Source organism: Dicentrarchus labrax, unplaced genomic scaffold (assembly GCF_905237075.1).
Source record: "Dicentrarchus labrax unplaced genomic scaffold, dlabrax2021, whole genome shotgun sequence".
NCBI lineage: Eukaryota > Metazoa > Chordata > Actinopteri > Moronidae > Dicentrarchus > Dicentrarchus labrax.
In genome coordinates this window covers 22894234-22919233 of record NW_026136712.1, presented here as the reverse complement: position 1 = coordinate 22919233, position 25000 = coordinate 22894234, and the positions used below count along the sequence as shown (strand labels likewise).

Sequence of the window (25000 nt, the reverse complement as noted above, 5' to 3'; positions counted from 1 at the left end):
ATATAATAAACAATGATAATATAATATATGATGATAATATAATATACGATGTTAATATAATATACGTTAACGATGTTAATATTATATACAATGTTAATATAATATACGATGTTAATAATATACAATGATAATATAATATACGATGTTAATATAATAAACGATGATAATATAATATACGATGATAATATAATATACGATGTTAATATAATAAACAATGATAATATAATATATGATGATAATATAATATACGATGTTAATATAATATACGTTAACATGATAATATAATATACAATGTTAATATAATATACGATGTTAATAATATACAATGATAATATAATATACGATGTTAATATAATAAACGATGATAATATAATATACGATGTTAATATAATAAACGATGATAATATAATAAACGATGATAATATAATATACAACGTTAATATAATAAACAATGATAATATAATAAACGATGATAATATAATAAACGATGATAATATAATATACAACGTTAATATAATAAACAATGATAATATAATATACGATGTTAATATAATAAACGATGATAATATAATATACGATGTTAATATAATAAACGATGATAATATAATATACAATGATAATATAATATATGATGATAATATAATATACGATGTTAATAATATACAATGATAATATAATATTAATATAATATACAATGTTAATATAATATACGATGATAATATAATATACAATGATAATATAATATACGATGATAATATTATATTAATATAATATACAATGTTAATATAATATACAATGATAATATAATATACGATGTTAATATAATATTAATATAACATACAATGTTGATATAATATACGATGTTAATTTAATATACGATGTTAATATAATATACGATGTTAATATTAATATAATAAACGATGTTAATATAATATACGATGATAATATAATATACGATGTTAATATAATATACGATGATAATATAATATATGATGTTAATATAATATACGTTAACGATGTTAATATAATATATGATGACAATATAATAAACAATGATAATATAATATACAATGATAATATAATATACGATGTTAATATAATAAACGATGATAATATAATAAACAATGTTAATAATATACAATAATATAATATACGATGTTAATATTATATTAATATAATATACAGTGATAATATAATATACGATGATAATATAATATACGATGTTAATATTATATTAATATAATATACGATGTTAATATAATAAACGATGATAATATAATATACGATGTTAATATTATATTAATATAATATACGATGTTAATATAATAAACGATGATAATATAATATACGATGTTAATATTATATTAATATAATATACGATGTTAATATAATATACGGTGTTAATATAATATACGGTGTTAATATAATATACGATGTTATTATATTAATATAATATACAGTGATAATATAATATACGATGTTAATATAATATTAATATAATATACGGTGTTAATATAATAATAATATAATATACATGTTAATATTATATTAATATAATATACGATGTTAATATAATATACGATGATAATATAATATATGATGTTAATATAATATACGTTAACGATGTTAATATAATATAAACAATATAATAAACAATATAATATAATATACAATGATAATATAATATACGATGATAATATAATAAACAATGTTAATAATATACAATAATATAATATACGATGTTAATATTATATTAATATAATATACAGTGATAATATAATATACGATGTTAATATAATATTAATATAATATATATAATATACGATGTTAATATAATATACGGTGTTAATATAATATACGATGTTAATATTATATTAATATAATATACGATGTTAATATAATAAACGATGATAATATAATATACGATGTTAATATAATATACGATGATAATATTATATTAATATAATATACGATGTTAATATAATAAACAATGATAATATAATATAATTATAATATAATACAGTGATAATATAATATACGATGATAATATTATATTAATATAATATACGATGTTAATATAATAAACGATGATAATATTATATATGATTATACGTTTATTTTATTAACAATATTAGCGTCTCCTTTCTTTAACTTGTAGCGTTGTGGTCTAGTGCCACTCAAACTGCGCGGTGAACGTCGGTGGTGTGTTGAAGCGCGTAGAGGATAACCTGTAAGTGTAAGCCAATCAGAGCAAGGCATAGGGCGGGACTTGGCGTGGTCATAGTAGGACTGGTAAATTCGCAAACAGGAAGTACACACTGTAAACAGGAAGTACAAGATCTTGAACATTGATCAGACAGACAGGTGTGTGTACCTGTGGTGAGACAGATTGATCAGACAGACAGGTGTGTGTACCTGTGGTGAGACAGGGCGTAGGACGCTGTGGCTGTGATGTACTGAGCTCCAAGATCAGCTGACTGAGAGGACGGGTCGGGGGGGCGACTGGTGGACATCCTGCCCCCTGAGAGACAGACAGACAGACAGGCAGACAGACAGACAGGGCCGTTATCGGTTAGTGATTCAGTTTCATGGTCACTCTGCACAGACCTCCTTTCTCTGAACCAAACTCCATTATAAATATCACTGTTTTTATAATCACTGTTTTGTGTCTAAGCAGCAGTAAGATGTAGAAAACTTTAGAGAACAACAGAAACACAACATTTTTATTGTTCTGCTGGTTATCTTTAAAGGCCAGAGTGGGGCCGAGTTGAAGAACAGAGTCCTGTGATAGTTCAACAGTCTTTGGTTGTGTTCTGCACGGTAACTCTGTGAGGTTGTGAACGCGACAATGTTAAATTAGAAGATTTGTAAATTAGGTTCTGACTGACAGACTCACCTGCGCCCCTCGCTTTGTCCCACACCACAATCTGAACTTTATTCTGCAGTTCTCTCCTCAGCAGACATGCGCACAAGCTGCCCGTGAGGCCCGCTCCGACTATCAGAACCCGGGACATTTTAACACGGATGAACCCGGGTTTATCCGCTACAGCCCGGGTAAGGGAGCTACAACCCGGGTTTAACCGCTACAGCCCGGGTAAGGGAGCTATAACCCGGGTTTATGTCTTTGAGTGAAACACGCCTCCTCCTCCGTTATAAAACAGCTGAATGAGGATGGACGAACAAAAACTATCCCGGGTTCACTATCCCGTTGTCATGGCAGCACGAATGAACATGGGACATCCGGCTGAGATTTTCAGAATAAATGTCCTGTGTTTCTAAATGACTGAAGAAGCGAACAAACGGAGGTTAACCCTAACCCTAACCCTAATTATTATGACAATAATAAGAAAAGATCAACTTTATTTAACTCGAACAAATATATTTACCGGAGCTGGAGTCAATAACTGAGTGCTTTATCCGACCAATCACAGAGAGGCATTTCCTCTGACGTCACATCCGCTGTCTTCCACCAAGCGTCAGCTGATCAGAGAGAAGTTGGGAGAGCTACAGGCAGGTGAGTGTCCAATGAGCTTATCAATATCTGTTGTTATTGACTGAGCGAACACCTTATATTATATTGTTATATATCATTATACATTATTAAACATATTATAGTTGTTTGTTGTAACACAACTTATAAACAAGGGTTGTTTATTAGCGTTCATGAGACCTCCTGTCTCTGCACCAAACTCCATCTTAAATATCACTATTTTAAGTTGTGAACGCGGGAATATTAAACTCTAAGATTTCTGAATGAAGCAAAACCCGAGAAAAAAAACAGACAAAAATAGGCTGAAAACCGGATGTAAGTTTGGCACAGAAGAAGTTAAACCGGCTGTTAAACAGGCTGAAAGAAAAACAGGCAGAAACTGGTTGAAATGTGACAATAACTGATCAATAACTAATATAAATGTGACAATAACTGATCAATAACTAATATAAATGTGACAATAACTGACGTAAAGTGACAATATGATCAATAACTAATATAAATGTGACAATAACTGATCGATAACTAATATAAATGTGACAATAACTGATCAATAACTAATATAAATGTGACAATAACTGATCAATAACTAATATAAATGTGACAATAACTGATCAATAACTAATATAAATGTGACAATAACTGATCAATAACTAATATAAATGTGACAATAACTGACGTAAATGTGACAATAACTGATCAATAACTAATATAAATGTGACAATAACTGACGTAAATGTGACAATAACTGATCAATAACTAATATAAATGTGACAATAACTGATCAATAACTGATCAATAACTAATATAAATGTGACAATAACTGATCAATAACTAATATAAATGTGACAATAACTGATCAATAACTAATATAAATGTGACAATAAAATTAAATAACTGATCAATAACTAATATAAATGTGACAATATCTGATCAGTAACTAATATAAATGTGACAATATCTGACGTAAATGTGACAATAACTGATCAATAACTAATATAAATGTGACAATAACTGATCAATAACTAATATAAATGTGACAATATCTGACGTAAATGTGACAATAACTGATCAATAACTAATATAAATGTGACAATATCTGATCAGTAACTAATATACATGTGACAATAACTGATCAATAACTAATATAAATGTGACAATATCTGACATAAATGTGACAATAACTGATCAATAACTAATATAAATGTGACAATATCTGACATAAATGTGACAATAACTGATCAATAACTAATATAAATGTGACATATCTGATCAATAACTAACATAAATGTGATAATAACTGATCAATAACTAATATAAATGTGACATATCTGATCAATAACTAACATAAATGTGATAATAACTGATCAATAACTAATATAAATGTGACAATATCTGATCAATAACTAATATAAATGTGACAATAACTGATCAATAACTAATATAAATGTGACAATAACTGATCAATAACTAATATAAATGTGACAATATCTGATCAATAACTAATATAAATGTGACAATAACTGATCAATAACTAATATAAATGTGACAATAACTGATCAATAACTAATATAAATGTGACAATAACTGATCAATAACTGATCACTAACTAATATAAATGTGACAATAACTGATCAATAACTAATATAAATGTGACACAAAAGAAACTGAGAACATCTGAAAATGATGTTATAACAAAATGAAATAATTATTGATGATCAATCAGAAAACAATCAATACATGAATTCAAACTGTGGGAAATGAGTTAAAAACATAAGAATGAATAAGAAGAATGCGATCAATTAAAATGATTAATAGAACAAATTAAATGAATCAAACAGTCAAAACCAATCAAATAGGAAATAATTGAACACAAAACAACAACAACAATAAAATAAATAACAGAAACAATCATCAACAAATATCAGATCAGTAAATCTTCTGATTATAAAATCACTTTATTTATTGATCAGTTTATTGTCTCACAGTTCTTCGTCATCCTCATCCTCACAGCCTGCACATGATCCTCCACAATCAATGTCTGCTTTCATTGATCCTCATTGATTAGTCTCACAGGGCCTTCATCAAAGAGCTTCATTCATTAAATACAGAATGATGTCATCTTCACTTCAGCCAATCAGAATGCCTCTCCAATCACAATCAATCAGTGTATTGATCTCCATACAGGGAGCGAGCTGAACTTTGACCCAGAGAGAAAACAGGAACAACAGCTGACCTCTGACCTCTGATATTGATCACTGCAGTCGTTATCAGCTGATCAAAGTCCAGCACAGGATTCACCTGCAATTATAGCCTGTACCTGAATGTATCATTCTGATTCTCTGTGTGTGTGTGTGTGTGTCTGTGTCTGTGTGTCTGTGTGTGTGTGTGTGTGTGTGTGTGTCTGTGTGTGTGTGTGTGTGTGTCTGTGTGTGTGTGTGTGTGTGTGTCTGTGTGTGTCTGTGTGTGTGTGTGTGTGTGTGTCTGTGTGTGTGTGTCTGTGTCTGTGTGTGTGTGTCTGTGTGTGTGTGTGTGTCTGTGTGTGTCTGTGTGTGTGTGTCTGTGTGTGTGTGTGTGTGTGTGTCTGTGTGTCAGATTATGATGGTTTGTGTTGCAGTGTGTGTGTGTCTGTTGTCTCTCTCTGTTCTCGTCCTCAGCGGACCGACTGACAGCAGGTCACATGACGTCCACCGACGCTCCAGTAAACTGCATCAGAGACTGGATCCTGAAGTACACATGAACATCGTGAGTACACACAGTAACACACACAGTACACACTGTACACACAGACACACAGACACACACACACACACACACACACACACACACACACACACACACACACACACACACACACAGACACACACACACACACACACACACACACACACACACACACACACACACACAGACACACACACACACACACACACACACACACACACACACACACACACAGACACACACACACACACACACAGAAGGTCTGCCTCCTGTCCTCAACCAACCACAGCCAAAGATCATGGTGTGGATTGGAAAGGAAGCTGACATGAGCACAGTGGATTGGGGATGGAAACTGGTGGACAACCGGTTCCTGACAGTTATGAGCAGTAGGACTGTTGCCCCAGAAAGCCTCCTGCAGATGATCCACTGTAATTGCACAACTGCCTGGCAAACACAACGGTGCAGTTACAGGGAATATAGACTACCAGGCATGCCTGCTTGTGGACCATGTCAAGTTGGGAATTGTGAGAATCACTATAATCGACCTCTATGGGAGGAAGAGTGTGACGACTAATGGTAAATCTAGTGAAGGTCACAGTGCAAAAAAGTATAAAAAATAAACCAGAATAAGAGAAAACATCTGAAGAAAATATAAAAAGATATGTATGAATAATATAACACAAACACAAAATAATAAAAGGGGTTAGCGGCACTGAGCCTTCCTGTGGCAGCCCTGCTTTGACTAATTTGACAGTACCACACAGTTCTAATGAATTTATTCTGTATTGGAATCTAAAGGAACCACCAACACTGGCCAAGACGATGTGACAGAGGACAAATATGCAACTACTTAAGGGAAATTGTACTTATTTTTCGCATAAATATGCTTGTAACCAATTGCTTTAATATATAATCGTACTTGTAATCACTTATCTATCATACAAATATGGTAATTAGAATATTACATGGCCAAACCTTATCAGGCACCAGTATTCTGGGTCTAAAATGAAAATGGGGCCTTTCTTGGAGTCAAACTTTGGTAAACTTTTAGTATGTTTTTAAGTACATCTGATACTACTGTAAACCACTGAGAAACCTTTTGTTAGAATTTTTTTGGGGTCAAGCCATATTTGCAGCTGACTAAAAACAGTTCATCCTGTCAGAGGTCAGAGGTCAGAGGTGATTAAAGCAGAAGTTCTTCTTCCTGTTTCCTCTGGCCGTTAAAGTTGAACTGAAACAGGAAGTGAGTATTTTCTCTCAGCTGATGTTGTGACAGCCGGCCTGATGCTGACTGTGGTCTGGAGACCTGGACCTGAACCTTGACCTGGACCGGTTAATATTTTTAACCCTCAGTTCTGACTCACAGGCTCAGTGTTAGTCACTTGCTTTTTGTTGGTTTTATTTTATATTATCAGTATTTACACACAGAATACAGTGCAGTAAAATATAGTACAGTATATTACAGTATATAACAGTGTATTACTGTGTATTACTATGTATTACAGTATATTACATTGTATAACAGTGTATTACTGTGTATTACTATGTAGTACAGTGTATAACAGTATATTACAGCGTAGTACATTGTAGTGCTGTATATTGCTGTGTATTATATTTTAGTACTGTGTATTACAGTGTAGTACTGTGTAGTACGGTGTAGTACTGTGTATTACAGTGTAGTACAGTGTATAACAGTATATTACAGTGTAGTACTGTGTATTACAGTGTATTACAGTGTAGTACTGTGTATTACAGTGTAGTGCTGTGTATAACAGTGTATTACAGTGTAGTGCTGTGTATAACAGTGTATTACAGTGTAGTACAGTGTATAACAGTGTAGTACTGTGTATTACAGTGTAGTGCTGTGTATAACAGTGTAGTACACTGTATTACAGTGTAGTACAGTGTATAACAGTATATTACAGCGTAGTACATTGTAGTGCTGTGTATTGCTGTGTATTATATTTTAGTACTGTGTATTACAGTGTATTACAGTGTAGTACTGTGTAGTACGGTGTATAACAGTGTATTACAGTGTAGTACACTGTATTACATTGTAGTGCTGTGTATTACTGTGTATTATATTTTAGTACTGTGTATTACAGTGTAGTACACTGTATTACAGTGTAGTGCTGTGTATAACAGTGTATTACAGTGTAGTACACTGTATTACAGTGTAGTGCTGTGTATTACAGTGTAGTGCTGTGTATAACAGTGTATTACAGTGTAGTACACTGTATTACAGTGTAGCACAGTGTATAACAGTGTATTACAGCGTAGTACATTGTAGTGCTGTGTATTGCTGTGTATTATATTTTAGTACTGTGTATTACAGTGTAGTACTGTGTATTACAGTGTATTACAGTGTAGTACTGTGTAGTACGGTGTATAACAGTGTATTACAGTGTAGTACACTGTATTACATTGTAGTGCTGTGTATTACTGTGTATTATATTTTAGTACTGTGTATTACAGTGTAGTACTGTGTATTACAGGGTATTACAGTGTAGTACAGTGTATAACAGTATATTACAGTGTAGTACATTGTAGTGCTGTGTATTACTGTGTATTACATTGTAGTACGGTGTATTACAGTGTAGTACAGTGTATAACAGTGTATTACAGTGTAGTACACTGTATTACAGTGTAGTACAGTGTATAACAGTGTATTACAGCGTAGTACATTGTAGTGCTGTGTATTGCTGTGTATTATATTTTAGTACTGTGTATTACAGTGTAGTACTGTGTATTACAGTGTAGTACTGTGTATTACATTGTAGTACGGTGTATTACAGTGTATTACAGTGTAGTACCAGAGCCCGTCTACGGAGAGCCTGGCCACTCTCTATTAAGTCCCATTGTACCGAATACTGGTTGCCGTTCCAGCAGAGTTCCACTGGGGGCGATTGCCCATGAGTGCAGAATGAATGGGAGCAGATGGAGCTAGACGGCTAAATTTGTCTCGTTCACCTCATTGTGGTTGAGAAATCTCAGATTTGATTGTAGTTTTTGCAAGTTCAACATGGGTTATAGGTCGAAAGTTGAATGAACGAGTACTTATGTCCTTTAGATTTCTTACAGGACGAGTTGTTGTTGCCCATAACGCGCTAGCATTCTGCTAATGAACGCTGATTGGTCAGTGAAGGACTGATTACGACCAGAGATCCCACTTGATGGCATCGTGGCATCCGAAGCGGGAATATGAATATTTCGGCGTGGTGTTTAAAACAGCAAAACAAAAACTCTCTCTAGCCCGTGTATTGACAGGGAGAGTCTAACCTGTGTCAGCTGTGTTGTTGATGCCTCGAGAGAAAAGGAAGCACAAAGAGACTCGAGGCTTGCCGTAAAGCGGTATCTCTTGCCGTACGATGTGTGTGACGTCATTGACGTTTTTAAAGACTTTTTAAAGCAAATAAGTGACTCTAAAAAATCTAACACCCAGCAATGTGTCATTTCTTTGCGTCCCCTTTCGAATGCAACATTCAAATTACTAGACAAACAATGATATCCTGAGAAAAGTGGATTGTGAGGGTATAGCTCCATAGAGCTCCATTCATTCTGCACTCATCCTGTGAGCGCCCTCACATGGAACCAGAGGGGAACTGCAACAGTTCAGAACCCGGAAGTTTACCGAGAGTGGAACTTCTCTCCTTATTAGACATTCTCTGGTAGTACTGTGTATTACAGTGTATTACAGTGTATTACAGTATAGTACAGTGTAGTACAATACAGTGTAGTTCGGTGCAGTACGGCGTATTACAGTGTAGTACCGTGTAGTACAGTGTAGTACGGTGTAGTTATGTGTATAACAGTGTAGTACTGTGTATTACAGTGTATTACAGTGTAGTACAATACAGTGTAGTTCGGTGCAGTACGGTGTATTACAGTGTATCAAAGTGTAGTACTGTGTATTACAGTGTAGTACAATACAGTGTAGTACAGTGTAGTTCGGTGCAGTACGGTGTATTACATTGTAGTACTGTGTATTACAGTGTAGTACAATACAGTGTAGTTCAGTGCAGTACGGTGTATTACAGTGTATTACAGTGTAGTATTGGGTATAGCAGTGTAGGAGGTGTATTACAGTGTATTACAGTGTAGTATTGGGTATAGCAGTGTAGTACAGTGTAGTACTGTGTATTAGAGTATATTACAGTGTAGTACTGTGTAGTAGTGTATTACAATGTAGTACTGTGTATAACAGTGTAGTACTGTGTATTACTGTGTATAACAGTGTAGTACTGTGTATTACTGTGTATAACAGTGTAGTACTGTGTATTACTGTGTATAACAGTGTAGTACTGTGTATTAGAGTATATTACAGTGTAGTACTGTGTATTACAGTGTAGTACAGTGTAGTTCGGTGCAGTACGGTGTAGTATTGTGTATAACAGCGTAGTACAGTGTATTACTGTGTATTACAGTGTATTACAGTGTAGTACTGTGTATTACAGTGTAGTACAATAGAGTGTAGTTCAGTGTGGTTCGGTGCAGTACGGTGTATTACATTGTAGTACTGTGTATTACAGTGCAGTACAATACAGTGTAGTACGGTGTAGTACGGTGTATTACAGTGTAGTACTGTGTATTACAGTGTAGTACTGTTTATTACAGTGTATTACAGTGTATAACAGTATATCACAGTGTATTACAGTGTATAACAGTATATCACAGTGTATTACAGTGTATAACAGTATATCACAGTGTATTACAGTGTATAACAGTATATCACAGTGTAGTACAGTGTATAACAGTATATCACAGTGTAGTACAGTGTATAACAGTATATCACAGTGTATTACAGTGTATAACAGTATATCACAGTGTATTACAGTGTATAACAGTATATCACAGTGTATTACAGTGTATAACAGTATATCACAGTGTATTACAGTGTATAACAGTATATCACAGTGTATTACAGTGTATAACAGTATATCACAGTGTATTACAGTGTATAACAGTATATCACAGTGTATTACAGTGTATAACAGTATATCACAGTGTATTACAGTGTATAACAGTATATCACAGTGTATTACAGTGTATAACAGTATATCACAGTGTAGTACAGTGTATTACAGTGTAGTACTGTGTATTACAGTGTAGTACTGTTTATTACAGTGTATTACAGTGTATAACAGTATATCACAGTGTATTACAGTGTATAACAGTGTATCACAGTGTAGTACAGTGTATTACAGTGTAGTACAGTGTATTACAGTGTAGCACAGTGCAGTACGGTGTAGTACAGTGTATTAGAGTATATTACAGTGTATTACAGTGTAGTATGGTGTAGTACAGTGTAGTAAAATATAGTGCAGTGTAGTAAGGTGTATTACAGTGTAGTACAGCGCAGTACAGTGTAGTGCAGTGTATCACAGTGTAGTACAGTGCAGGACAGTGTAGTACAGTCTATTACAGTTACAGTGTAATACCTGAATATATCTGTGTACAGACGGAGATCGTCCGGCGGTGGGGTTACCCTGCAGAGGAACACGAGGTTCTGACGGAGGACGAGTACATCCTGACTGTCAACAGGATCCCTCAGGGACTCAAACACACCACAGGTAAGACTTCTGTCTTTTTGAGGACCAATGAGAGCTCTCAGTACTGATTCAGTATAGTTTGAATTCTTTATTATAACATGGGTATGTTGGGTATTGTTGATATTTAATGCAGCAGTGTGAAGTGATGACTGGGGTTGTTTTCGTCCTGCAGGTCTTAGGCCGGCAGTCCTCCTCCAACATGGCCTCCTGGCCGCAGGCAGCAACTGGATCACCAACCCCCCCAACTCCAGTCTGGGCTACGTGCTTGCCAACGCTGGGTACGATGTGTGGATGGGAAATAGTCGAGGAAACACCTGGTCCAGGAAGCACCAGACCCTCAAACCAGAGCAGGAAGACTTCTGGAGGTTCAGGTACAAACACCTGAGCTTGATCTAACTGACTCCCTCCATCAGTGGTTCCTCTGGCGGGTAGGACCAGGACCAGAATCAGAATTATGTTTATTGCCAAGTAGGTTTTTATACCTACGAGGAATGTGACCTGGTGCATTGATGCATAAAATATACAAATCACACAAAAATCACTCAGAAAAATAAAGTACTGTCAAAATATAAATAGATAAAGATAAGAAAGATAGGAAAAGTAAGCTGTACAGAAGACGGAAGTGCATTAATGTAATGCATACTGTATATACAGGGTGGGTATGAGAGTCAGTGACAGTGGGGGTCCGGGCCTTGTTAATGAGACCAGCTGCAGACGGAAAGAAACTGTTTTTATGGCGTGAGGTTCTGGTCCTGATGGACTGCAGCCTCCTGCCAGAGAGAAGTGTTACAAAGAGTTTGTGACCGGGGTGGGAGGGGTCAGCCACAATCTTGCCTGCAAGCCTCAGGGTCCGAGAGACGTACAGGTCCTGGAGGGATGGCAGATTGCAGCTGATCACCTTCTCAGTCGAACGAATGTCCAGGACCAGACCAGGACCAGACCAGGACCAGAATCTGGTTTAAAATACATTTTATTAGAGTGTGTATATCATGGGGACTAAGACAGGAAACTAGAGATGGGATTTATGGCTCTTTGAAGGAAGCCGGATCTTGAGTAGCCGTTCCTTTCAAAGAGCCGTTCAAAAGACTGGCTCATTTTTATATTTATTTATTTTTAAGAAGCTAGCCTGGGGGTAACCCATTTTATCTGGGAAATAATCACTGGGAGGAATGATGGGTAAGAGTTGGATCAGAATCATTCAAACTCAGACATCATATCTGAGTTTGAATTATTTTGAAATATTGACATGTGTGGACTAGATTTTAATGTCTGATCTGCATTCATTGTAAACATTCCACAAGGTGCATCCGAATGCTGCTGCGCTTTCTTTGGCTCATTGTAGCTGCAGTACTGACACTCCGCACTCACATGAAGGCAGTGTGCCACTGTGTCGGACAGCTCAGATGACGTCATGCGAAATTTGCGTATCAAATTAGCGCCCCAGGTGTACTCTGCTGCGCTCCTCCCCTTGTTGTGCATGCTCTCCGTCTCAGTGGAAAAGCAAAGGAGGAGCTTGTGTGCGCATGCTGTGTGTGCGACAGCCATTTAAAAAAAAAAAAAGAACGGCTCTCAACTGCGACTCGGTTCCCATCGTTCATGTTAAAGAGCCGTTCAATAGATTTGGTTCGTTCGTGAACGTCACAACTCTACAGGAAACTCTTCTCTGTCTCTGTGTCTCTGTAGCTATGACGAGCTGGCTCTAAAGGATCTTCCAGCTGTTGTAAACCACATCCTGAAGGTGACGGGTCAGGACCAGATCTACTACATCGGACACTCTCAGGGAACAACCATTGGTACCACACATAACATTTCAATCTTTTACTTTGAAAATCACTTACATTTTTCTGTTCCAGCTGAGACAAACGGAGGCCCAGAGAGGTCAATACAACCTCCATTATTCTCTCTCATTTCCCAGCATTCATAGCGTTCTCCACACTGCCAGAACTCGCCAGTAAGATCAAGTTGTTTGTTGGTTTGGCGCCCGTAGCGACCGTAGCGTTCACTGCCAGTCCCATGACCAAGCTGTCCGTCCTGCCCGAGTTCCTCATCTGGGTGAGAATTAACGAGTTATAATGTATATGTGTATAATGTGTATTGAGGATGTATTAAGAACGCATTGACCATGTCTCCTTCAGGACCTGTTTGGTAGGCGGGACTTCCTGCCTCAGAGTCACATGATCGAGTGGTTTGCGGAACACGTGTGTGGGAAGCAGCTGCTCAGTGAGCTGTGTGGGAACCTGTTCTTCATCCTCTGCGGCTTTGACGAGAAAAACCTCAACATGGTTTGTTAGCAGCTCGCTGTTTAAACATCTCTCCTATTAACAACGTTCAGACGGACCTTATAATTACCAGCTTAATAATCAGAATAATAATAATAATTAATAACTTGGTAATTAAAATGACGTCACAAACATAATCAACAAGAAAATATGGATTTTAATATTTGATTAAAAACATTGCTCTGACAGTAGTTTGCAGGTTGTCTGTAATTATTTGAGTTTGTTTCCAGACTCGGACTCCAGTCTACACCACACACTGTCCTGCTGGGACCTCAGTCCAGAACATGGTCCACTGGGCCCAGGTAACACACACACACACACACACACACACACACACCTGACCTACAGCTGTAACAATCTACCCTTCCTAATAAGCCCCGCCCCTTTTTTGCTCTATCCTCCAATCACAGTCGAGCAGGCCTCGGTCAACTTCCTCCTTTCCTGTACTTAGATATGCTATGCTAGGCTAATCTATGATGAAAAGACAACCACATTTTGAAGATGGTAAAAGATAAAAGACGCGAGCGAACTGGCAATACATTCACATCTTTATCGCTAGCTAACTAGTGTTATTGTGTTTTGTCTCTTTTATCTCTAAAGGTGGTTGTCGTTTAGATTAGCCTAGCACATAGCATATCACTGTGATCAACAACAACTAATCAGTTAATGTAGCAACTGATCCGCAGATTAATTGATCATTTAATTAATAAATCGTTGTTCTCAGGCGGTTCATGGAGGGAAGCTGATGGCGTTTGACTTTGGAGCTGCAGGAAACATGAACCACTACAACCAGGTGAGACTCACCAAGACCTGGACCTGGACTGATCAGAGTCCACACCACCTGAGACCAGAACCAGTTCTTCATCACTTCAAATTAAATAAAATGATAAAATGTATTATTGTAATAAATACTAATTTCTGTCTGTCTGTCTCTCCCCCTGTCTGTCTGTCTGTCTGTCTGTCTGTCTGTCTCTCCCCCTGTCTGTCTGTCTGCCCTCAGTCCACCCCTCCTCTGTACCAGGTCCAGAACATGAAGGTTCCCACCGCTCTGTTCTCAGGGGGAAAGGATACGCTGGCAGACCCCAAAGATGTTGCTGTCCTACTCACTCAGGTGAGTCCTCTGATCCAACCAGGTCACAGGTCAGAGGTCACAGGTGGTAGACCCCAGAGGATTATTTTTGGATACATTGTCCAATCAGTCACTTCCTTCCTGTTATGATGTCAGAGAATGTGTTAGCGAGTTAGTTAGCAGTTGGACTGAGAGAGTTCTACCGACGCTTCTGATGTAATCTCTGCCTGTCTGTCTGTCTGTCTGTCTGCCTGTCTGCCTGTCTGTCTGTGTACAGGTGTCTAACCTGGTCTACCATCAGCACATTGAACACTGGGAACATTTGGATTTCATTTGGGGTCTGGACGCTCCAGAACTGATGTTTCCGTCCATCCTGAAACTGCTGCAGCAACATTAGTGTGTGTGTGTGTGTGTGTGTGTGTGAGTTATGATGTACCTGTACTGATACTCAACAGGTGGACCAGCGTTTTTTTAATGAGCAAAGTTAACAACTAAATTTGTCCGTCTGTTGTCCCTGTTAGCATGTTAGCATTGTCAGTGTTAGCATATTAGCGTGTATTTGCATCACTCTCATGCTGTTTACAGTCGGTGTGTGTGTGAGGTTGTTGACTCATAAACAAACATACATTTTAAACTTTAATCATTTTAAATAACTGTGATTCTGTGATTTTATTTTGTGAACCTGCGAACTGCCTCAGCTACACAAACTCATATTTGTGGAACTCTTATTGTGAAAATCTGTAGCTGGGTCCAATCATGTGCCTTGAATTGTGGTGGGCGGGGCTAATCATTTAAAATGATCTACATCATATTTTAATCTGTTTGTATTTCTGATGAATATGAACCAGTTTTAATTAAACAATGAATCTAATTATCATAAACAAAATAAGGTGTTTTTATTAATAACCAATTTTATTTTGAAATACAGAAATTTTTAATTTGAAATACATCAATATTTATATTTTACATTCTTATTTACAGATTGTTTCTATTGATCTTTTATATGTTTCTGTTTCATCTTAAAGAATTAATTTTACTATTATTATCAACAGTACTCGTGTAGCCTAGCTTAGCATTAAGAAAGTGCTAGCCAATGTTGTCATCAGTGTTACCTTACATGAGCAAACTGTGCACCATCGATAGCTTAGCACACAGCCTTGAACCAGAGGGAAACCGCTAACCTAGCTTAGCACAAAGCCTGTAACCAGGGGGAAGTATTAGCTTAGCTTAGCACAAAGACTGTAAACAGGGAAAACTGCTACCCTAGCTGAGCACAGAAACTGGAAGCAGAAGGGAAATGGCTAGCCTAGCCTGGAGCAGTTTGATGAAGCTGATGTTATTTTGGGTTGTAAACTGAATAAATGTAACATCAACTACCTGTAACAGATAAACTGCAGCAGCCTCCATATTGTCATTCTGTCAGTAACTGAACACAAACATCAGCTGTAACTATTTCATCATCAGCGCGCCTTCTTCAGCACGTTGACGATCTTCTTGAACTTCAGTCTGGTCGCGATTTCCAACGGAGTTTCTCCGTCCTGCAGAAGAAGAAAACCTCAGATTCAGACTGAACACCATCAACTCACAGGAAGTGTTGTGTCGTGTTTTGTACGTACGCTATTGTGTCGTGTTTTGTACGTACGTTATTGTGTCGTGTTTCTGAACGTACGTTATTGTGTCGTGTTTTTGTACGTACTTTATTGTGTCGTGTTTTGTACGTACGTTATTGTGTCGTGTTTCTGAACGTACGCTATTGTGTCGTGTTTTGTACGTACTTTATTGTGTCGTGTTTTGTACGTACGTTATTGTGTCGTGTTTTGTACGTACGTTATTGTATCGTGTTTTTGTATGTACTTTATTGTGCTGTGTTTTGTACGTCCGTTATTGTGTCGTGTTTCTGAACGTACATTATTGTGTCGTGTTTTTGTACGTACGTTATTGTGTCGTGTTTTGTAAGTTAGGGTTAGGGTTAGGGTTAGGGTTACACTATTTGCGATGTTGGTGTCGGCGTTTCTCTCCAGCAGCAGAGGAACCAGACGATGACTTTTCCTCTGACAGACGTAATGAAGAGCTGTGTTTCCCTTCTGCACATAAAATACAAAAACACATTAAAACAAAGGTCCAATAACTGTCAGTAAAGGAGGTAAATCCTGATTATAGTTTTACTCAAAGGTGGATGTGTGATTCATTAAAGACATTATAAACTTAAAACTAAAAAATAAACTTTTTAGCTTGTTAGCGTGAGGCCGTTAGCATGAGGCTGTTAGCGTGAGGCTGTTAGCGTGAGGCCATTAGCATTATAATGTAACAGTTTGACTCACATAGTCGACAGCGTTGACGTTGATGTTGCTGCTCAGAACCTCCTTCATCAGAGACACAGTCTTCCTCTGCTTCTGTAACTGCTCACACACATTAACACATTAATGTATATTGATTGGTATGATTGATTGATATTAATATAACTGAATGTATAGTCACTGTGTTTCTGTGTTCAGTATTAGAGTTTTGATCTGTTTTTCTTCTGCTCTCTGTGAGTGACTCTGGCAAGAATGGCGTCAGCGTACAGTTAGCAACAGAGCTAACAAGCTAACGCATTGCTAACGGACTGTTAGCTACATTGGTCCTCTTTGATCCACAGAACAGTGTTAGCTGTTAGCAGATAGCAGTCAGCTACAGTGGAAGAAGAACAGTCACTGCAGTAACAAACAGGTGAGCACAGGTGTCTTTATAATTGTGATCAATAAGTATAGATACACTCTCACTTCCAGGAAGTGAAACAGGAAATAGGAAACGTACCATGAGGAAGTATCCAAGCAGCAGGATGGGCATCAGGATGGAGATCATCAGGTAATCCAGCAGAGAGAACGTCCTCTTGGAGACGTAATGGAGGCAGGTCCTCTGCTTCTGACACACACACACACATACACACACACATTAGTACACCTGACAGGTGAGCACAGGTGACTGCAGGTTGTAGCTGGAAGCACCTTATTGGTCAGGTGAACGTCGGCCCCATTCTCCAGCAGGTACTGGACAACCCTCAGGTTGCCACGGCGACAGGCTGCGATTAGGGGCGTGTCCCCGGTGTGCTCCTCCTGAACGTTGAGGAGGGTTGGATCCTTCCTGAGGAGGTGATACAGCTGATGGACGTCTCCATCGTACGCTGACTGACAGGATGGCTGAAGAAGAGGAGGGGGGAGGAAGAGGAGGAGGAGAGGGGAGGAGAAGGAAGAGGAGGTGGAATAGAGGATTATATTGACAATAAACTTTAAAGAATAACATTAGTGTATTAGTAATGAGCTCACAGCGCTTCCGTAGCTATAGAAACCAAACTGCTGATGAAGGACCGTCCAACACCAAACGCCCACATCCCATAATCACAAACAAACAAAAACAACTACAGTCTCATCTGACCTTTGCAGCTCGTATGCTTGTGTGTGTGTGTGTGTGTGTGTGTATACACTGTGTGTGTGCATGTGTGTGTGTATCAGCTCTTAATGAACCGGTCTGACTGTCTGCAGCTTTTGGTTGTTTCAATGTTTCCTCTGAAATATTTCACATTCTCTGCTGATGGTTACTGTAGTTAAAGTACTGATACACTGTACTAACAGTTACTGTAGTTAAAGTACTGATACACTGTACTAACAGTTACTGTAGTTAAAGTACTGATACACTGTACTAACAGTTACTGTAGTTAAAGTACTGATACACACTGTACTAACAGTTACTGTAGTTAAAGTACTGATACACTGTACTAACAGTTACTGTAGTTAAAGTACTGATACACTGTACTAACAGTTACTGTAGTTAAAGTACTGATACACTGTACTAACAGTTACTGTAGTTAAAGTACTGATACACACTGTACTAACAGTTACTGTAGTTAAAGTACTGATACACTGTACTAAAGTACTAAACAGTTACTGTAGTTAAAGTACTGATACACACTGTACTAACAGTTACTGTAGTTAAAGTACTGATACACTGTACTAACAGTTACTGTAGTTAAAGTACTGATACACTGTACTAACAGTTACTGTAGTTAAAGTACTGATACACTGTACTAACAGTTACTGTAGTTAAAGTACTGATACCACTGTACTAACAGTTACTGTAGTTAAAGTACTATACACTGTACTAACACTTACTGTAGTTAAAGTACTGATACACACTGTACTAACAGTTACTGTAGTTAAAGTACTGATACACTGTACTAACAGTTACTGTAGTTAAAGTACTGATACACACTGTACTAACAGTTACTGTAGTTAAAGTACTGATACACTGTACTAACAGTTACTGTAGTTAAAGTACTGATACACTGTACTAACAGTTACTGTAGTTAAAGTACTGATACACTGTACTAACAGTTACTGTAGTTAAAGTACTGATACACACTGTACTAACAGTTACTGTAGTTAAAGTACTGATACACACTGTACTAACAGTTACTGTAGTTAAAGTACTGATACACACTGTACTAACAGTTACTGTAGTTAAAGTACTGATACACACTGTACTAACAGTTACTGTAGTTAAAGTACTGATACACACTGTACTAACAGTTACTGTAGTTAAAGTACTGATACACACTGTACTAACAGTTACTGTAGTTAAAGTACTGATACACACTGTACTAACAGTTACTGTAGTTAAAGTACTGATACACTGTACTAACAGTTACTGTAGTTAAAGTACTGATACACTGTACTAACAGTTACTGTAGTTAAAGTACTGATACACTGTACTAACAGTTACTGTAGTTAAAGTACTGATACACTGTACTAACAGTTACTGTAGTTAAAGTACGGATAGTTCCTTAAGTAAAAGTATTGATACTACGGTGTATTACAGAGTATTAGTACTTTTACTGTGATATAATACACATATGTAACGCGCTGGGTGTTTGAGTGTCTCAGGTGAGTTCACGTTGTTCAGTTTGGCGGTAAAACACCGGATATGTAATGATTGAAAGAATAAAGTAATAAAAAGATTAAAGTAGAAAAGAGACAGTTTCAGTTCTTACCTCCGAGTAAACCAGCCCCATGACTAACAGCAGGAACTCACCTGGATACCTGTCAACACCCGCACTGGCAACAGCTGCGGTTCCGCTCACTCCTTTTCACAATAAAACGCCGGAGAAGCGATCGACGGCAGAAATAAAATATAGACATTCAAACTAAATCAAACATAAAGAAAGACAAAGGAATAAAATATGAACATCTAAATAAGAAATACAAAATAAATAAAACAAAGAAATAAAATATAAATAAATCAAATATAAATGAGATATTTAAGTTAAATATTTACGTAATAATAAGAATAAAAGACGTATTATTCATATTTCCTGCAGTTTCAAATGTAGTTTAAATGATGATTATAATGATTATTATGTTATAAATATTTTATTGTTCCTGTGAAAGAACATCTGCTTTTATTTTGTAGTGTGTACTTCCTGTTGTGATGTAACTGTCTATAACTGTACAGTTTGTCGTCACCGTGGAAAATCCTCTTCAGACTGTTTGTTTGTGTTTCACTGTCAGTCAGTGTTCACTCCGCTGATCGATCGATCGAACAATCGATCGATCCGTGAATCTGACAAACTGATCTGAGGCAAGTTGACACAAGCTACCGAGAACAGGAAGTGCGTCAACGCCGAAATACGCCTCGAGCAAAAAGAAACACACCTGTATATATACACACCTTTATATGTACACACACCTGTATATATACACAGCTGTATACGTACACACCTGTATATACACACACCTGCATATATACACACACCTATATATTCAATTCAATTCAATTCAATTTTATTTGTATAGCGCCAATTCATAACAGAAGTTATCTCAGGACACTTTTCAAATAGAGCAGGTCTAGACCGAACTCTTTAACATTAATTACAGAGACCCAACAGTACCACCATGAGCAAGACCTTGGAGACAAGGGCAAGGAAACACTGCCTGTTAAAAGGCAGAAACCTAGGACAGATCCTCCGGCTCTAGGTGGGTGGTCTCGACCAGTTGGGGTGAGAGAGAGAGAGAGAGAGAGAGAGAGAGAGAGAGAGAGAGAGAGAGAGAGAGAGAGCGAGAGACAGACAGACAGACAGGTGCACAGCAACAACAGTATTGGCAATGGCAGTCAAGCAGGACCATGGCAGGAGGCTCCACCAGGATCCATGAGAACCTGCGAGACGAGAAAGCACAAGAACTCCGGGGACGAAGTGAAGTTAGTAACATGCATTAAAGGGACATGAATGAGTGCAGAAAGAGAGAGGAAGAGAGTAGCTCAGTGCACCATGGGAAATCCCCCGATAGTCTAGGCCTATAGCAGCATAACTAAGGGATGGTTCAGGACTCACCTGATCCAGCCCTAACTATAAGCTTTATCAAAGAGGAATGTCTTAAGCCTACTCTTGAATGTGGAGAGGGTGTCTGCCTCCCGAACCACAACTGGAAGCTGGTTCCACAGGAGAGGAGCTTGGTAACTGAAGGCTCTGGCTCCTGTTCTACTTTTAGAGACTATAGGAACCACAAGTAGCCCAGCATTCAGAGAACGTAGTGTTCTAGAGGGGTAATAGGGTACTATGAGCTCTTTAAGATATGAAGGGGCCTGACCATGAAGAGCTTTATAGGTGAGGAGGAGGATTTTAAATTCTATTCTACATTTTACAGGGAGCCAGTGCAGAGAAGCTAGTACAGGAGAGATGTGATCTCTTTTTCTAGTTCCTGTCAGTACTCGTGCTGCAGCGTTCTGAATTAATTGGAGCGTTTTAATGGACTTATTGGGGCAACCTGATAATAAAGAGTTGCAGTAATCCAGCCTTGAAGTAACAAATGCATGGATTAGTTTTTCTGCATCTGTCTGTATAAATACAAAATGTAGTCTTTAAGTTATGATTGTATTTATTAAGAGATAAAGTTATCCTAAGCGCTGCCTGTGTGAAACAGTAATTGTTTGTTAAATCATGAACTCTGATTCCTGCTGAATCCCTTTAATAGAACCTGTGTGACAAAGTGAAGCAACAACAAATCCAGGAACTGATGAGAAACAAGATCATTGAAATCTCTCAGCCTTTCTAAACCTTTGGGACTCCAGTGATCCACGGTGAGAGCCGTTATCCACAAATGGAGAACACCTGGAACAGTGGGGAACCTTCCCAGGAGTGGCCGACCACAATTACTCCAAGAATGCATGGAGGACGGATCCAGGAGGTCACAGAAGAACCCAGAACAACATCTAAAGAACTGCCTCAGTTAAGGTCAGTGTTCATTGAACAATAAGAAAGAGACTGGGTAGAAGTGGACTACATGGGAGAGTCCATGGAGAAAACCACTGCTGACCAAAAAGAACACCCATTTCTCTTTTTATGAGACTCATCTCATAAAAACATCTCGATGATCCTCCAAAGACTTCTGGGAAATATTCTGGACTGAGGAGACATAATTTGAACTTTCTGTTACATCTGGTGTAAAACTAACGTACAGAACATCAAACAAACAGTCAAACATGGTGGTGTTAGTGTGATGGTCTGGGGCTGCTCTGCTGCTTCAGAACCCGGACCACTTACAGTAGTTAATGGAACCATGAATTCTCCTGAAGGAGAAGGTCCAACCATCAGTTCCTGACCTGAAGTTCAAACACACTGAGGTTCTGCAGCAGGACAAGGATCCAAAACCAGCAGGTCCACCTCTGATTGGACCTCTGATTGGACCTCAGATTGGACCTCTGATTGGACCTCTGAATGGACCTCTGATTGGACCTCTGATTGAACCTCTGAATGGACCTCTGATTAGACCTCTGAATGGACCTCTGAATGGACCTCTGATTGGATCTCTGAATGGACCTCTGATTGGACCTCTGATTGAACCTCTGAATGGACCTCTGATTAGACCTCTGAATGGACCTCTGAATGGACCTCTGATTGGATCTCTGAATGGACCTCAGATTGGACCTCTGATTGGACCTCTGAATGGACCTCTGATTGGACCTCTGATTGGACCTCTGAATGGACCTCAGATTGGACCTCTGAATGGACCTTTGAATGGACCTCTGATTGGACCTCTGATTGGACCTCTGAATGGACCTCTGAATGGACCTCAGATTGGACCTCTGATTGGACCTCTGAATGGACCTCTGATTGGACCTATGATTGGACCTCTGAATGGACCTCTGATTGGACCTCTGATTGGACCTCTGAATGGACCTCTAAATGGACCTCAGATTGGACCTCTGAATGGACCTCTGATTGGACCTCGGAATGGACCTCTGATTTGACCTCTGAATGGATTTCTGAATGGACCTCTGATTGAACCTCTGAATGGACCTCTGATTTAACCTCTGAATGGACCTCTGATTAGACCTCTGAATGGACCTCTGAATGGACCTCTGATTGGATCTCTGAATGGACCTCTGAATGGACCTATGATTGGACCTCTGAATGGACCTCTTATTTAACCTCTGAATGGAGCTCTGATTAGACCTCTGAATGGACCTCTGATTGGACCTCTGATTGGACCTCTGATTGGACCTCTGAATGGACCTCAGATTGGACCTCTGAATGGACCTTTGAATGGACCTCTGATTGGACCTCTGATTGGACCTCTGAATGGACCTCTGAATGGACCTCTGAATGGACCTCAGATTGGACCTCTGATTGGACCTCTGATTGGACCTATGATTGGACCTCTGAATGGACCTCTGATTGGACCTCTGATTGGACCTCTGAATGGACCTCTAAATGGACCTCAGATTGGACCTCTGATGGACCTCTGATTGGACCTCAACTCTGATTTGACCTCTGATGGATTTCTGAATGGCCTCTGATTGAACCTCTGAATGGACCTCTGATTTAACCTCTGAATGGACCTCTGATTAGACCTCTGAATGGACCTCTGAATGGACCTCTGATTGGATCTCTGAATGGACCTCTGAATGGACCTCTGATTAGACCTCTGAATGGACCTCTGAATGGACCTCTGATTGGACCTCTGAATGGACCTCTGAATGGACCTCTGATTGGACCTCTGATTGGACCTATGATTGGACCTCTGAATGGACCTCTGATTGGACCTCTGAATGGACCTCGGAATGGACCTTAAACAGGCTGTTAATGCTCCAACCTTCCAATGTGGATAATGAAGATGTGATGATGAAGATGTGAAAGACTCATTGACAGTTATCACAAACACTTGTTGTTGTTAGGTTGAGGTTTGAGTAACTTGACAACATGTGTTTACTCTACATGTTGTTTTCCAGAACACACACAAACACGCGCGCACACGCACAGCACACACATGCACAGCACACACACGCACAGCAAACACACACACACACACACACACACACACACACACACACACACCTGTGTATTGCAATGTAATCAGATTATTCCAACTGAAACTAAATATTAAATTATTTATTAAATTACATTTATTTTTGGAGATTTTGTGAATAGAGTTGTAACACTGGAAGTGTCCACCAGAGGAGACCCAGACCAGTTCTCCAGCTAGACCAGCATATCTCTTCACCATGACAACCAGGTTAGATCACCATGGCAACCAGGTTAGATCATCACAGTAACCATTTTAGATCACCATAGTAACCAGGTTAGATCACCACATCCATCAACACACTGATGATGATGATCAATAATAAATAATCTGTCAATTATTGATGACACATTCCTCATCCTCTCTGCTTTATGGTCATCATTCAATTCAATTCAATTTTATTTGTATAACGCCAATTCATAACAGAAGTTATCTCAGGACACTTTTCAAATAGAGCAGGTCTAGACCGAACTCTTTAAAACATTAATTACAGAGACCCAACAGTACCACCATGAGCAAGACCTTGGAGACAAGGGCAAGGAAAAACTGCCTGT

The 25000-nt window shown here is 38.0% G+C and overlaps 3 protein-coding genes and 1 long non-coding RNA gene across 6 annotated transcripts in view; 1 reads left to right on the top strand and 3 right to left on the bottom strand.

Annotated features, from left to right (window-relative positions):
* The window catches only part of rnls (renalase, FAD-dependent amine oxidase), a 10014-nt gene extending 6853 nt beyond the window's left edge, over positions 1–3161 (bottom strand). Inside the window, exons 1-2 of the mRNA XM_051417065.1 lie at positions 2897–3161; positions 2416–2521 (exon numbers count right to left, since the gene is read on the bottom strand). Of these exons, the coding sequence (XP_051273025.1) occupies positions 2416–2521; positions 2897–3014 (224 nt within the window). The 5' untranslated portion in view covers positions 3015–3161. The remainder of the gene's footprint in view (positions 1–2415; positions 2522–2896) is intronic.
* A 129-nt stretch (positions 3162–3290) lies between these two features.
* On the top strand, positions 3291–16000 carry lipf (lipase, gastric). Its single transcript, XM_051417044.1, has 11 exons — positions 3291–3514; positions 6086–6235; positions 11673–11784; positions 11936–12134; positions 13447–13556; positions 13679–13815; positions 13899–14045; positions 14273–14344; positions 14767–14835; positions 15043–15153; positions 15389–16000. Exons 2-11 carry the CDS (start codon positions 6089–6091, stop codon positions 15506–15508), a joined length of 1224 nt encoding a protein of 407 aa, XP_051273004.1. The 5' UTR covers positions 3291–3514; positions 6086–6088; the 3' UTR covers positions 15509–16000.
* ankrd22 (ankyrin repeat domain 22) lies at positions 15983–20216 on the bottom strand. 3 transcript variants are annotated; one of them, XM_051417082.1, is made up of 6 exons: positions 20138–20216; positions 18099–18290; positions 17908–18015; positions 17433–17510; positions 17046–17195; positions 15983–16649 (listed from the first exon to the last, which is right to left on the bottom strand). In XM_051417082.1, exons 1-6 carry the CDS (start codon positions 20156–20158, stop codon positions 16572–16574), a joined length of 627 nt encoding a protein of 208 aa, XP_051273042.1. In that variant the 5' UTR covers positions 20159–20216; the 3' UTR covers positions 15983–16571. The 3 variants fall into 3 exon arrangements, with proteins under 3 accessions (XP_051273042.1, XP_051273044.1, XP_051273043.1); XM_051417084.1 differs by having other exon boundaries at positions 17097–17195; XM_051417083.1 differs by having other exon boundaries at positions 17908–18012.
* A 3505-nt stretch (positions 20217–23721) lies between these two features.
* On the bottom strand, positions 23722–24275 carry LOC127373040 (uncharacterized). The gene is made up of 3 exons (XR_007886866.1): positions 24127–24275; positions 23959–24078; positions 23722–23812 (listed from the first exon to the last, which is right to left on the bottom strand). It is a non-coding gene; the product is annotated as an uncharacterized LOC127373040 (long non-coding RNA).
* Between the last annotated feature and the right edge of the window lie 725 nt (positions 24276–25000).